Genomic DNA, 14,364 nt, shown 5'->3' on the forward strand with positions numbered 1-14,364 from the left:
ATTTGGCTGAATCCCAAAATAGTGGATTTGATGAATCCCTAGAGAAAAAAATGTGCACTGTTGGAAATATAAACATAACAATTGTGCTCAAAATTGCACTTTGCTCACTGCACTTGTGGATGTAACTAAGCCCTATTAAAAGCTGAGAGCCATAGAGCTTAGTTGGCCATACACATTAAATCTTTGCCCAATTTGGACACCGATGTGAAAGATGAAATTGGGCTGTTCCAATTAATAAAAAAAAAAAAGCTAATAATTATAATAAGCTACACAGCAAAGACCCAAAAACATAAAGACCATATAAGCTCACTGGGAAAAGGGGCTGGATTTATCATTATGGTCAATGTGTGTTCATTTGAAATGCACCAGGAAAAACACAAACAAAGGTGGGTTAAACATTGCTGTACTCGTTGCTTTTGGCCATCATATGCAAGTAACCGTTGACAGACATGTCCTCACAGTGTGTTAATCTGCCAGACTCCAGACAAACAATGACAAAAAGAAGATGAAAGATAAAGTAATACATCAAGAGAAATCTGTCTTGTTATCTTCAGAAACTGAAGGAAATATATGATCGGGAAGTGACTACTCTCAGAATATATCAGCTACAAAGGAGCTTTGAGAAACCAGGGTAGAACAGCAGAGAAAGTGCCTCTGTTTAATGCACCCAAACACATTACATAGCAAGCAAGAGCCTGTCCATCTAATAAACCAATAAGCTTTCAAAATCAACCATTATAAATGTTGTATAAAGAGGCACTTTAGCTTCATGAACCATGAGCCACACAACACTGTAATCTGTTCCTTCAAAAAGTATCAATAAAAACCATTTGTATATGCTGAAATCCAGCTGCAAAACAGTTCTTCTCTTTCTGCATCATTTGAAATCCTGGCTGGGGAGGAGGGACTGAAACACTGATGTTACAAATTGTAACAATTTCTGCACAGCTTACAGATGGCATGCAGGAACTACCTAACCCATAATACAGTGCAGTGTATTGTCCCTTCCCTTACTGACATCACATGTGCAGGGAATTGTGGGATATGGAAGATGTAGGCTGAAGACAGGCTGAGGACAGTCGACTACAGTTACATTTTATTTGACTCTTAAAGTAGCCAGCCAGATCAGCAGAAGAACAGGGGGTGGGGCTTAGGGAACTGTACCAAACCATATCACTACATTAAAAGGCTGCATATTTTTTAAATTATGTACAGTACAAAGCTGCTTGAAATTATGTTTACTTTTCAAAAAGTTGTGTTTGGGTGGAGTTTCCCTTTTGTACATACACAGACTAATATAAGCTGCTAACTTGGTCCCTCCAGAAGTAATGGGAAGCTTATTGGTCCTCTTATGGGGCTTTACCAAAGGCCTACCAAACCAATATCTGTCCGTATATCTATGGAGAAGTTCAGAAAATCCTGTTGGGTGATGAGTTCAATAGTCTGTTGATGTGATCCTTTCCTGAAAGGTCTGCATAGGCCTACATAATGATACTATCACTGGCACACATTTGAATTAGCTCAGTTTGGCCTAGTACGTTGTGTGGGGGTCATAGTCGGGCAAATGTTTGATCATTTTGCAAGATCCCAAACGCCAAACTCCCAAAAGTCTATGAACTTTGAAGATCTTTATGACCGCTCAATAGAGTTACAGGTAGGAGGAGTATTTAATGGTCAACAGCAGGGTACAGGACATAAATAACAGTGATGGAGAAAGGGACCAATTGCTAAGAATAATTGGTTTGTCACTTATAGGGAGTATAAATGGGGTTTGACAAGACATTCTAGTAGCCAACAAGCAAATTGTCAAAGAGACAGTAGTGGGTTTGGTTCAAAGGTGCAATTTTTAATCGGTGCAATAAGGACATAAGTAAAAGCAATAAGGAAAGTGAAGAAATATGAAGAGAGAAGTGAAGAGAGAGAGCACATGAAGTATATATGTTGCACACAGTATTCATGCTTTTTGTCACCCCATTTTGTATGTTACTTTAAAGGAAATGGACAGGATACCTCACCAAAGTAAGGTGTTTTTAAAAGGTTCTGTTCCCACAATACATTCTTTCACCTTGCCTACACTGCAATTTTAACCTTACCCTCTTTTATTCTCCTTCATCTATCTTATTCTCTTGCAATCTACCCTCATTTCTTTGAGATTTAAATGCTCCCTAAAAGCCCTCCTATTTCAATAAGCCAATTGATGCTATAAAGATTGCCAATTTAAAGGAAAACTATACCCCCAAACAATGTAGGTCTCTCTAAAAATACATTGCATAAACCAGCTCATATGTAAAACCCTGCTTCATCTAAAGTAACCATTTTCATAAAAAAATTTACTTTTTTAGTAGTATGTGCCACTGAGTAATCCTTAATAGAAAACTGCCATTTTAAATACTAAGGGCCGCCCCCTGGGATCATAGGATTCACAGTGCACACAAACAAGCCATGGCACACATACAAGTTAGGCTCCATCAGCCAATTAATGGACAGACTTCTGTCTTTTACTTCCCACACTACTTCCTGTTACAGTTAGAGCTGCATTATTTCCTGTCAGCTGATCTCTGAGGGAGCACACAGCCCATTACAAAATGGTGGCTCAATTTAGAAGATGAAAAAGGGCATTATCTACTGATATAGATATTCCAGTTTGGTGAGATTCTTTAATAGGCCACTTAATATGATACAAACTATCTGTTGGGTATGTATTCATTCTGGGGGTATAGTTTTCCTTAAAGCGGTGTGTGCTGTTGAATGCATGTGTGTTGAAGGGAGATTTTCCATCTCGAGTGCGTCGCTTTGCCATTAAGTTCTGCAGAGTTCCTTGTGCCTCGCTTATGTCTCTCCCCTCCTGTACAATAATGAATTCTGCCTCTACAAAGCAAAAACACCAGCAAATAGGTTGATGAATGTTTTTTTGTCACGCAACATTAAGCTTTAAAATAGATATGATTAACACTGATTGTCGAACTGTTTAGAAATCTTTAACGCAAAACGGAACACTAATGTTTCTTAATGTTCTACAGTCTTAGCGCGAGGAGGCAGTAAGGTTTGCTGAGTAACTTGATTAAAACTGTATCCATAAATATGCTGCCTGGATTATTTTATTTCACTTTTCGTACGCAAATGTTCTCGAGGCTGAAGTCTTCTGTGCTTTTTAGTTCAGTAGATTAATCTGACAAATCCTTATGAGTTCATTGCCGCCATTTGTTATAGCTGCATTTGTTAGGGTTTAATTGTATATGTTATAGACCTTGTTAAAATAAAAAGAAACATAACCTTATGTAGCTCTGCAGCTTATAGCCAAGTGTCTCGAATGCCCCTCTGGAGACAACTATAGCTAAGGGCTTCACTGCTGTTGCAAAGAGTGAAACAGATTACTGTCCAGCTGTTTTCAACCACAATCCACAGCATCAGATGTTGAAAATGTGGAGGGTCATGTGACAAAAAGTAATTAACGCATTTCACTGCCATGTTTATTTCCCCCCCAACATGTTTTAGGGTTAGCATACTCCTAAATTCTAGTTTGTGCTAAGCCTTGCTACTTCTGATGCTCAACCAGGGCCGGAACTAGGGGTAGGCAGAAGAGGCAGCTGCCTAGGGCGCAACGATTGAGGGGCGCCAGGCAGGAGCCTCTCCTGCCTACCCCTAGCGCTACTTTGTCATTGCCCCCGCTGCTTGTCATTAGCGGCGGAGGCAATGACCAATCGAATCACCCCGCCCTGCCCTGCCTCCTGTGCTTTGGCGCGCATGTGCCGTTCGGGGGGCGGGGAGGTGGGCGGAGTTGTCCGACCGGGTTGCCTAGGGCGCCCGGTCGGCTTGGCCCGCCCCTGTGCTCAACTGGCACGATCAGAAAGGTCAAATGAAAGGTCCCATTTAAATGAGGGTGGCAAATCTAGAACTAAAGGTTACACATTATGCCAGGATTGTAATGTAAATGTTGGTAACAAGGTAAACACCTAAAAACAGCATGGGCAGGTAGATCCCCTAACACATAGGGGCCCATTTACAAAACCTCTATTAAGTATGTATGATAAAAGCCCCTCCATATTTTTTCGAACTTATTGAACATTTCAGAATGTCCATGATAATTTTGTTAAAATTCCACAACTTTTTTGTGGTTAAGTTCCACGAAAAAGTTGTACTTTTCGCAAAGACTACAAACATTTCGGAATTCATTCAAGCTTTGGTATTGTGACTATCTTTTCGCCAGGTTGGATCTGTCGAGTGCCATTGAGTCCTATGGAAGGCTTCCAAAATCCATTGAAGGCCAGAAAGGCTTCGTGCCGTTTACAAACGTTTTGATCCAAAAATTTTGTGACTTTCAGAAGGCAATTACGATATTTTTGTAAGACCGATAAAAGCATTTTTGCGACATTTTAGAAGATCAGAAATTATCATGGTTACTCCGAATTTTTTCCATATCGTGATTTTAAGCCCCAAAAATTCGGAGTTTATGGGCCCTTTAGCTTCTATTCTTACTGAATTCTGCAATAGGGATGCACTGAATCCCAGATTTAGCTCAGAATTTCTATATTTTTTTCTTTTTATCTGGATTTGGATTTGTCTGAATCCAAGTGCATGGCCAAACCAAATCTGAACATGTGAATTCAAGTCACGTGCTTATGGAAATTGCCATTTTTCCCATCACACACTTCATGCGTAGATCCCCCCCCCCACCCAAATTATGCTAACGTGCTTATGCAAATTAGGATTCAGCTGAATCCTTGGTGGAAGGTTCAGAATTGAAAATTTTAATTTGGTGCATCCCTAAACTGTAATATACAGAGCTTAACAGTAGCTGGTCGAGTAAAGTATAAGACTGCTGTACCCCCTTTTCTTTTGAAACTTAAGAATAAAAAGTTTGGACTTGGGCTACATTTTACTACATGTATTAAATTTTAGCGCGCCTAATCAGTATTATTAGAAGTGTATTTTCGACCTATTGTATCATGCTCCAATCACTGCAATCTGTTTTTGAAACAATAATACGACTAAAAGGGCTAATAATAAACGATAAGGCAGACATTTGGCTCAGCATAAGTGACAAGATTTCTTGTGGCACAACTCTGGGCATCTGGGCACATACTGTAAATCAGAACAAGCAACCAGAGCCACTTAAGCACAATTAATGTTCTATAGTTCATGATGCAGACCTTTTGTTTTCCCATTTACTGTATGAGGTCACATGTGGTGAAACCAAACTATATATTAACACAGCTCATATTGGAAGCAAAACCTGTTTAAGATTTTCTAAGCTGGCACACAGGCCACTTTCAACTAGGACTGATATCGCCAGGACTATCTCTTAGCTAAATATTTTCTTCATGTTGAACCTCTATATATTCTATTAAAAACGTTTTCCGCTGTAAGTCAGAAAGTACTTCACATAGTATAACATTTGATATCTTCGTGCTTTGCATCAAGTGAGGTGGAGATGAGAGCTGGAGAAAAATGCCAGTGGAAGAAGTTTCAAAGTTATTTTGCAGATATAGCCATAGAAAAAGAGCCTCCCTGAAAATTGTGACTAGAATTTTGAGATATAAGCCTCCTTGTTCTAGACCAATATAAAGTTGAGACTCCCTTAGCTCAAACATTTTTCAAATCTATAAAAGAGTACTACCAATTCCTACCATCAAGTAGGCTAATATAGTCTGCATCTCTAACTGCTAAATATATTATAGTCTTAAGTAGTTCCTTTATATTCCCATTTCTTAGCATTGGTACCCAGATAGTTAGTGAACTGCAGCTCCTGGCATTGTCCAAGATATAGCAGAGTATAGAAGAGTGCTGTTTCAGTCCAGTGACATGTGGGGACCAAGATTAAGAATCAGGGCTTTATAGCATTCTGAAGTTGGAAGGAAGTCACAAATCAGTTAGGGGGAAAGTTGATATAAGAGAACAAAGAGCAAGTGAACCTTAGCGGAGTTCATTGTTGACTTTAGGGAAAAAAGTCTTTATTTACTTGCCAACTTTGTTCCTATTTGGCTTGGTTGCAGTGTTACCATATGGGTGGCAATGCAAACTCAATGTCTAGTATTTCCACAAAAACATGCAAGAACTACTGGGGATTGCACCTTAGTTAAGCCCTTCTGCAGGGTCGGACTGGGGGGTGCAGGGCCCACCAGAGCTACCAGGGCCTCGTATCCCCCAAGGTGTCCCACTGCATCCCCTACTATCCCCACAAGGACCTCCACAGCACCACCCTAACCCCCCGCAACACTTCAGGGGAGGGACACCAGCGGCAGGGGGCGTGGTGACAGGTATTGGGCCTGGGCCTCCAGGGGCCCACCATGTTTGTTCCCGGTGCCCTGGTGGCCCAGTCCGACCCTGCCCTTTTGCATACAATTTTAGGTAGTTGTCCATTGTTGTGAAACTGCTCTACTACTAGACTAATATGGAAGGGCACGCTTGGGAAATCTAAACAGGTTTTTTTTTTTAATTTATATAAAGGATTACAATACCTTCTGCAAATGCAAAAATATTTAATAGCATACAATCCTTCCTCAGGTGCACAATTTATGGTTTATTCATTTCCAAGGAAGTAGACTTAAAGGAATACTACCATCTCTACCATCAAAAATGTGCTGCTTTAAGAGAAGCAAAGGGAACAACTATCGGTGGGCTGCATTTGTAGGCCATCGGGTGCCCCAAGCAGCTGCTATTGGGAAATCTATGTCTCCTGCTGATGTCAGTAAGTTCTTCCTGGCAGAGAAAGCTGGCTGTTGATTACAATATAAAGCTAATTTTTAGCTTACCTCAGCTTCTTCCATTCAAAGACTTGGGAATAAGGGATGATTACATTACGTTGGCCCTCGTTTTGTTAATTGAGAGGCCTGTTTGATTATCAGACATTTTCTGATACCGTTAGTAGAAAGCTAAGTACAGGTACTAAATGGGAAATGCATGTTCTGCTCAAAGTTTGTGGCGATATTCCCATATCAATGAAACCATGAAGAAAAAAAACACCCGTTTGAAGTCCGCTGATTTCCCCATCAGAATATAGGCAGTCTTTTCTGTAATTTCAGAGTTTTGTATTTTTGTATTGTTTGTAGGAAAAAAATATAGAAAGAAAACAAAAAAACATTGGCCATCACTTTGGGAGAGAGTTTTGACAGACCATCCTGCTGGAACACTTAGGGGCACATTCATCAAAGTACGAGTTCGAATCCAGAAATGGGTAAAATTCGGATTGGATACGATAATTTCTGATGATCGCAAATATCTGAAAATGCTTACGAAAAAAAATGTATTCGTCACAATAATATCGTATTGGCGATCCGAAAGTCAAACAATCATAAACAGCGGGAAAACCTTTCTGACTTTGATCCTTCTGTGCATGATTTTGGAAGCCTCCCATAGGGCTCAATGGCACTCTGTAGCTCCAACCCGGCCCAAGGAAAGCCTCCCATAGGGCTCAATGGCACTCTGCAGCTCCAACCTGGCCCAAGGAAAGCCTCCCATAAGGCTCAATGGCACTCTGCAGCTCCAACCTGGCCCAAGGAAAGTCTCCCATAGGGCTCAATGGCACTCTGCAGCTCCAACCCGGCCCAAGGAAAGTCTCCCATAGGGCTCAATGGCACTCTGCAGCTCCAACCCGGCCCAAGGAAAGTCTCCCATAGGGCTCAATGGCACTCTGCAGCTCCAACCTGGCCCAAGGAAAGCCTCCCATAGGGCTCAATGGCACTCTGCAGCTCCAACCCGGCACAAGGAAAGTCTCCCATAAGGCTCAATGGCACCCTGCAGCTCCAACCCGGCCCAAGGAAAGTCTCCCATAGGGCTCAATGGCACTCTGCAGCTCCAACCTGGCCCAAGGAAAGTCTCCCATAGGGCTCAATGGCACTCTGCAGCTCCAACCCGGCCCAAGGAAAGTCTCCCATAGGGCTCAATGGCACTCTGCAGCTTCAACCCGGCCCAAGGAAAGTCTCCCATAGGACTCAATGGCACTCTGCAGCTCCAACCTGGCCCAAGGAAAGTCTCCCATAGGGCTCAATGGCACTCTGCAGCTCCAACCTGGCCCAAGGAAAGTCTCCCATAGGGCTCAATGGCACTCTGCAGCTCCAACCTGGCCCAAGGAAAGTCTCCCATAGGGCTCAATGGCACTCTGCAGCTCCAACCTGGCCCAAGGAAAGTCTCCCATAGGGCTCAATGGCACTCTGCAGCTCCAACCTGGCCCAAGGAAAGTCTCCCATAGGGCTCAATGGCACTCTGCAGCTCCAACCTGGCCCAAGGAAAGTCTCCCATAGGGCTCAATGGCACTCTGCAGCTCCAACCTGGCCCAAGGAAAGTCTCCCATAGGGCTCAATGGCACTCTGCAGCTCCAACCCGGCCCAAGGAAAGTCTCCCATAGGGCTCAATGGCACTCTGCAGCTCCAACCCGGCCCAAGGAAAGTCTCCCATAGGGCTCAATGGCACTCTGCAGCTCCAACCTGGCCCAAGGAAAGCCTCCCATAGGGCTCAATGGCACTCTGCAGCTCCAACCCGGCACAAGGAAAGTCTCCCATAAGGCTCAATGGCACCCTGCAGCTCCAACCCGGCCCAAGGAAAGTCTCCCATAGGGCTCAATGGCACTCTGCAGCTCCAACCTGGCCCAAGGAAAGTCTCCCATAGGGCTCAATGGCACTCTGCAGCTCCAACCCGGCCCAAGGAAAGTCTCCCATAGGGCTCAATGGCACTCTGCAGCTTCAACCTGGCCCAAGGAAAGTCTCCCATAGGACTCAATGGCACTCTGCAGCTCCAACCTGGCCCAAGGAAAGTCTCCCATAGGGCTCAATGGCACTCTGCAGCTCCAACCTGGCCCAAGGAAAGTCTCCCATAGGGCTCAATGGCACTCTGCAGCTCCAACCTGGCCCAAGGAAAGTCTCCCATAGGGCTCAATGGCACTCTGCAGCTCCAACCTGACTCAAGGAAAGTCTCCCATAGGGCTCAATGGCACTCTGCAGCTCCAACCTGGCCCAAGGAAAGTCTCCCATAGGGCTCAATGGCACTCTGCAGCTCCAACCTGGCCCAAGGAAAGTCATGATACTGAAGCTTGAATAAATCCGAAACTTTCGTACGCGGCGCGACAATACGATTCTGTCGCACAAATTTTGTCTCAAAGCACAAAAAAGTTGCACGAAGTACAAAAAACTTGTGCAAATGTACCAAAAATCCTAGTTCCTAGTGTATTGCTTATTGGGAGATCATTGTAGACCTCTTGCTGTACTCATTCGGAGGATGGACAACACTTTTTACTATATCCCAAGCAAGGTATCAAGGCATGCTTTATAGAAGGGTATACATCCTAAAGCCTTTTGAATCCAGAATCTGGGAAACCTACAGACAACTTAGATGGAATTTTTAAAACGAATGCTGGGACTGACCGAATTGATCAAGTGATTACAGAAATATTACCATTTAAAGGGGTGGTTTACCTTTAAGCTAACTTTTTTCTGTTATTTGCCTTCTTCTGCTGACTCTTTGCAGCTTTCAATTAGGGGGTCACTGACACCAGCAGCCAAAAAAACAGGCAAAACTATTGCTCTGTGAGGCTACTATTGTTTTGTTACTTTTTATAACTTATATTTCTGTTCAGTTCCTCTCCTATTCATATACCAATCTCTCATTTAAACATGTTGCTCCCCAACCCCTTGGATGTTGCTCTCAGTGCCCCCAAACCAGGGAGTTATTTTTGAATTCCTGGCTTGGGGGCAAGTTTTGGTTGAATAAAAACAAGATTTCCTACCAAATAAAGCCCCTGTAAGCTGATAGTGTGCATAGAGGCTGCCTAATAGCCAATCACAGCCCTTATTTGGCTCCTCCATGAACGTTTATGGTGCTTGTGTTGCTCTCCAAGTCTTTTTACATGTGACTGTGGCTCATGAGTAAGAAAGGTTGGGGATCCCTGCTCTGGAGTGTCAAACCTTATAGATGGCTTTGGGGCAATGATCCAATTTTTTAATATTTGTTTTTCTTAAAAATTGGTCAATATTAATCAAATGTACACTTTTCTAGTCAATTGATCTAAATGGTTATAGGGATGATAAATGGTTATATGATAAATCGCCACCTATATTTGTGTAGATAAACATTTCACATACATATACAAGGTATCAGCTGCGTACAGCGGGAATTTTAGCAGCAGTATTCTAAGCTGCTAATGATGTCAATTATTTCCAGGAAAACAATTTTCCAGTTTGCACAATGTTTTTCGACTGCAATAAATTGTATTTATGTTATTCCACAAACATGTCTATACACCTCGGTGACAGCTCAAAATACTGATCAGAAATCTGTCAGCGCAGACACGCATCTCTTCAAGCAAAGGCTCACCGTTTCTGACAAGGCACTGCAATAACCAATGGATTTGCGCTCAGCTGCAGTTGCACAGACACTTTACTACAGGCAGCTCAAAGCCAGCTGTCAGGCTACCAACATATCTTAATATTCAAATCGTTCTAGTATATTTGCAAACATTTGCTGAGCGTGTTTGGTGTTTCATTCTAAGTGACAGAGTTATGATGGGGTGCAAAATATTTCATGCCAAAAAGAAAAAAAGTAAACGGCGTATTTATAAAGTGGCAGTGTTCTACTTATGTGTGAATGAATGCTATGTAAATAATCTATTACAAAATAATTTTTTTTTTGTTTTTGCAGACAAGTTCAGGCAGCAGGAATATCTGTTATGAAACATGGTGTAAAAAGTGTTGGCACTCAATGCTGTTTTTTAAACTAGATGCTTTCAGGCAATGCCTCAGTTTATACCAAAAGTCATACATGCCAACATGATGTTTTGTGGATTTAATGCCTTTTAAAATGGGTCTTTATAAATAGAAGAAGGTCAAAACATTCAGCATCGCCAAACCTGAGAGGCAAATTTATCAGGTATCAAACCAGCAAATCCAGCAGATTTCCAAAAGAGTTTCCAGTAACTTACTATGTTTAGAAATACTAGTATAAAATATACAACTGGGCGTTTGATATGATTGATCTGATAGAACGATATGATTGATTTGAAAATAAATAGATAAATAAATAAATAACTTATCATTGTCCGAGCCTTCAGTGATTTCTTATGTCAGACCCTGAAAATAATGTATGGCCTGGGATGTTGAATACCATAGAAGGATATAGTCAAACTGAAGCACATACAAACTTTCTTAGCTGGCTGATCAGAATTTGATTGTTTCAAAATTTTTTTAATAAATGTCAAAATAATATTAAACCAGCCTGTTTTTATTACCTAAAGGAATCCAGCAGAATCCTGCATTGAAATCAGTTTTTTAAAACCACAAACACATTTTTTTATATTTCACATGGGGCTAGCCATATTTTTCATTTCCCAGGGTGCCACAGTCATGTGACCTGGGCTCTGATAAACTTCAGTCACACTTTACTGCTGAGCTGCAAGTTGGAGTGATATTGCCCCTCCCTCCCAGCAGCCGATCAGCAGAACAATGGGAAGAGAGCAAGATAGCAGCTCCCAGTAGATATCAGAATAGCACTCAATAGTAAGAAATCCAAGTCCGGCTTGGGACTCCTCCAGTTACATGGGAGTAGGAGAAACAATAGGTTACCTGAAAGCAGTTCTAATGTGTAGCGCTGGCTTTCTGAAAGCTCAGACTCAGGTACAATGCACTGAGATGGCGCCTACACACCAATATTACATCTAAAAAAATACATTTGTTGGTTCAAGAATAACATTTTAAATGGTAGAGTGAATTATTTTCTATGTAAACAGTGTAATTTAGAAATAAAAAGTACCCCGTAAAAATCCTAACAGTTTCCCTTTCACAGGATTGCATCCAACAAAAATACATAACCCGCATACTCCGGTAATGCTGGTGAAGACCCCTTAGGTGATAGCCACACATCATATACTGCAACAAAGAGTAGTAAAGGAGACACAAAGACTCTATATAACATGCAAGATCATCCAAATAAAGGGAAGGTCCACCGTCTCAAAATCGTGGTGTCAAAGTTAGGATCTTGCAGTCTGTGTTAACGTTATAGCACACAAGGGGGGGGGGGATTTTATACTTCTAATATGATATTTTATTTTTTAATGGGACCATACTCTAACAGTATGTTAGTATGTATGCCCACTGACAATTCCGATTGCAAAATTAATTTCATATTTGGACAGCTTTAAAAAATAATTTCATGTTTTTCTTTTTAGCTTCCATTCACAGCCCTTCATTGTGACTTATCAATGTGTAATTGACTCTTATGCAGACATTGGAAGTGTGTGTGTGTTCCACTTACTAGTGGTGCCACTGGGTCCGCCAAAGCTTTGCTGGTGCTGTACATTTATTCGGGCTTCGTCTCTCTATATTAATGGAAAACCGTAAGCTAGAGTCATGCAAACACAGGGAGATGAAACGCAAATATGTGCACAACAACAGGAAAAGATTAGGTAGACACAAAAGCAGTAAGAACATGCCACTCCTGTGTCATGTATATGATAAGGAGCAATTAACCCATGAAGTGTCCAATAAAGAAAAGTGTAGCGGTGCTAAAACCTAGATAAATCTTTGAAACTTCCCTTTATTGTATTCCATGTTATAAATATTATATTACCTAACACAATGAAATAAGAAATTCTCAGCCCTTCTTCAGAGAGATTCCAGAAAAGATCAGGTCCATATTTAAATAAAAGTATATATGCCTACCTACTTGCAACACCTGCCTTAAGCAGGGCTTAATCCAAGAGGGGTGGGAAGGGGGGAGGCACGTAGGTATCATTCACACACGAAGTTAGGGAGAAGAAGAGCACAGCTTACACCGTTTTTTTGGTTTATTCCCACACCAAAGTGACCAAAGTGTTTGTGAATGTGATAGAGACCTTATATCGTGATCCAAATTAGTGGAATTAAACGTAGTTTTGTCGATTTCGAGAACTTATGGTTATACATTTCATAGGAAGGCGTTTCAGCAAATTTTAATACTGTCTAAACAAGGCTCTTGCAAAAAACAAACATATTTTCCCCATGGACTTAATATTTTTCCAAGTTTCTGTTTAGCTTGATTTACATTTTGCACAAAAATCTCTTCAGACTCAAATAAACATTTACAGACATCAGGCAAATTCAAAGTGTGAAGCCAGCTATAGTTAAGAGAAACAATATAGATTAAATCTATAGTAAACAAGAACAACTTCTCTTTATAAAAGACAGTCACAAAGGCCTCGTCAGGCTGTGCTTCGAAAGTGTTAACCATGTTGACCCTACAAAATTCAATTCTACCACTGCAATCATTTTGTGATCCATCTTAATGCATATCCCGTTGTCCTTGGCCAATCCTCTCACTGCATCTACCAGCTGACTTAGTGTACTCTGTATGGCTCCCTTGGGCTACTCAATTACCAGCATGTTCTCCTGGGGTTGCCAAGGGCACTGGTTCCAGAACTCCACATTCTTGCTACAATGTTTGATCCTTTCTTTTATCTCCCTTGGCAACAATGATCATTTTGTCCCTATCTCCCCTGGTATCTTGCCTGTCTTTCTCTCGATATAGTCAGCTGCTACCTACAGTTCAGGCTTTATATCCAAAGCCAAACACAGAGAAATCAGTTTATCACTTGAATGTATGGCCAGTTGTACTAATTATTGTCCCCTCTTCATCTACTCTAGAAATGATGATGATGATGATGATGATTTACTTACATGGCAAAACAAGTCATTAAGTTAAAGTAAAAAGTGCAACCATCAATCATAATGATCACTGTTAGCTATATTTATTAGTAGTAATAAACCTTTTTTCCCTTTGAAGATAATTTGTTATTACTTTACATTGACCCTGTTAAATCAGCATTTTTCCAATTTATTGTTTAACAAAAAGGTGAAAGCAGGAATATTTGGTAATTATACCAAAGAATATACACAACAAAGGCAATATTAAACACAACTCATAACAAGAATGTATGCGTACCAAATCAACTACACCAAGGGGCAGATTTATTACGCAGTGTAAAAAAAATGGTGACAGCATTCGCTACACATTGATACATAAACAATGGCATAAAATTGGCATAATTTTTTGTGTGCATTCTTTCTTCTACTGTAAAATAATGGAGTAAAATCTGCCATTCGGATGGCAAACTTCTCCATTTATTTTACACAGATTTTTACACCATTTTGCCAATTTTTTTTTTACACAGCACAATAAATAGGCCCCCAAATGTTTGACTTAAGTCTTGATATGTATGTTGAATCCGGTCTAGTTAGTTTTTGTCAGCTGCTAAAATAGTTTCAATAAAAATTTTAGAATGGAAAGTGTTTTGAATACATTCAGCCATATTTTTGGTGGCTGTACTGAACTTTTTAGGGTCACATTTATCAAAGTACGATTGTTTTAAAAGTTTTCGTACTATGCATATTTTTTGCGACTTTT

At 40.9% G+C, this 14,364-nt stretch overlaps 1 protein-coding gene across 6 annotated transcripts in view; it reads right to left on the reverse strand.

Moving 5' to 3' along the window:
• mgmt (O-6-methylguanine-DNA methyltransferase) overlaps positions 1-14,364 on the reverse strand; it is a 308,175-nt gene that overhangs the window by 235,278 nt on the left and 58,533 nt on the right. The window contains exon 4 of one of the 6 annotated variants that reach the window (XM_031905045.1): positions 2,631-2,868. The exons of the other annotated variants lie outside the window; for them this stretch is intronic. Within the exon in view, the coding sequence (XP_031760905.1) occupies positions 2,727-2,868 (142 nt within the window). The 3' untranslated portion in view covers positions 2,631-2,726. Of the gene's footprint in view, positions 1-2,630; positions 2,869-14,364 lie in introns of those variants that run through there. 6 annotated transcript variants of the gene reach the window in all.

Source organism: Xenopus tropicalis, chromosome 7 (assembly GCF_000004195.4).
Source record: "Xenopus tropicalis strain Nigerian chromosome 7, UCB_Xtro_10.0, whole genome shotgun sequence".
NCBI lineage: Eukaryota > Metazoa > Chordata > Amphibia > Anura > Pipidae > Xenopus > Xenopus tropicalis.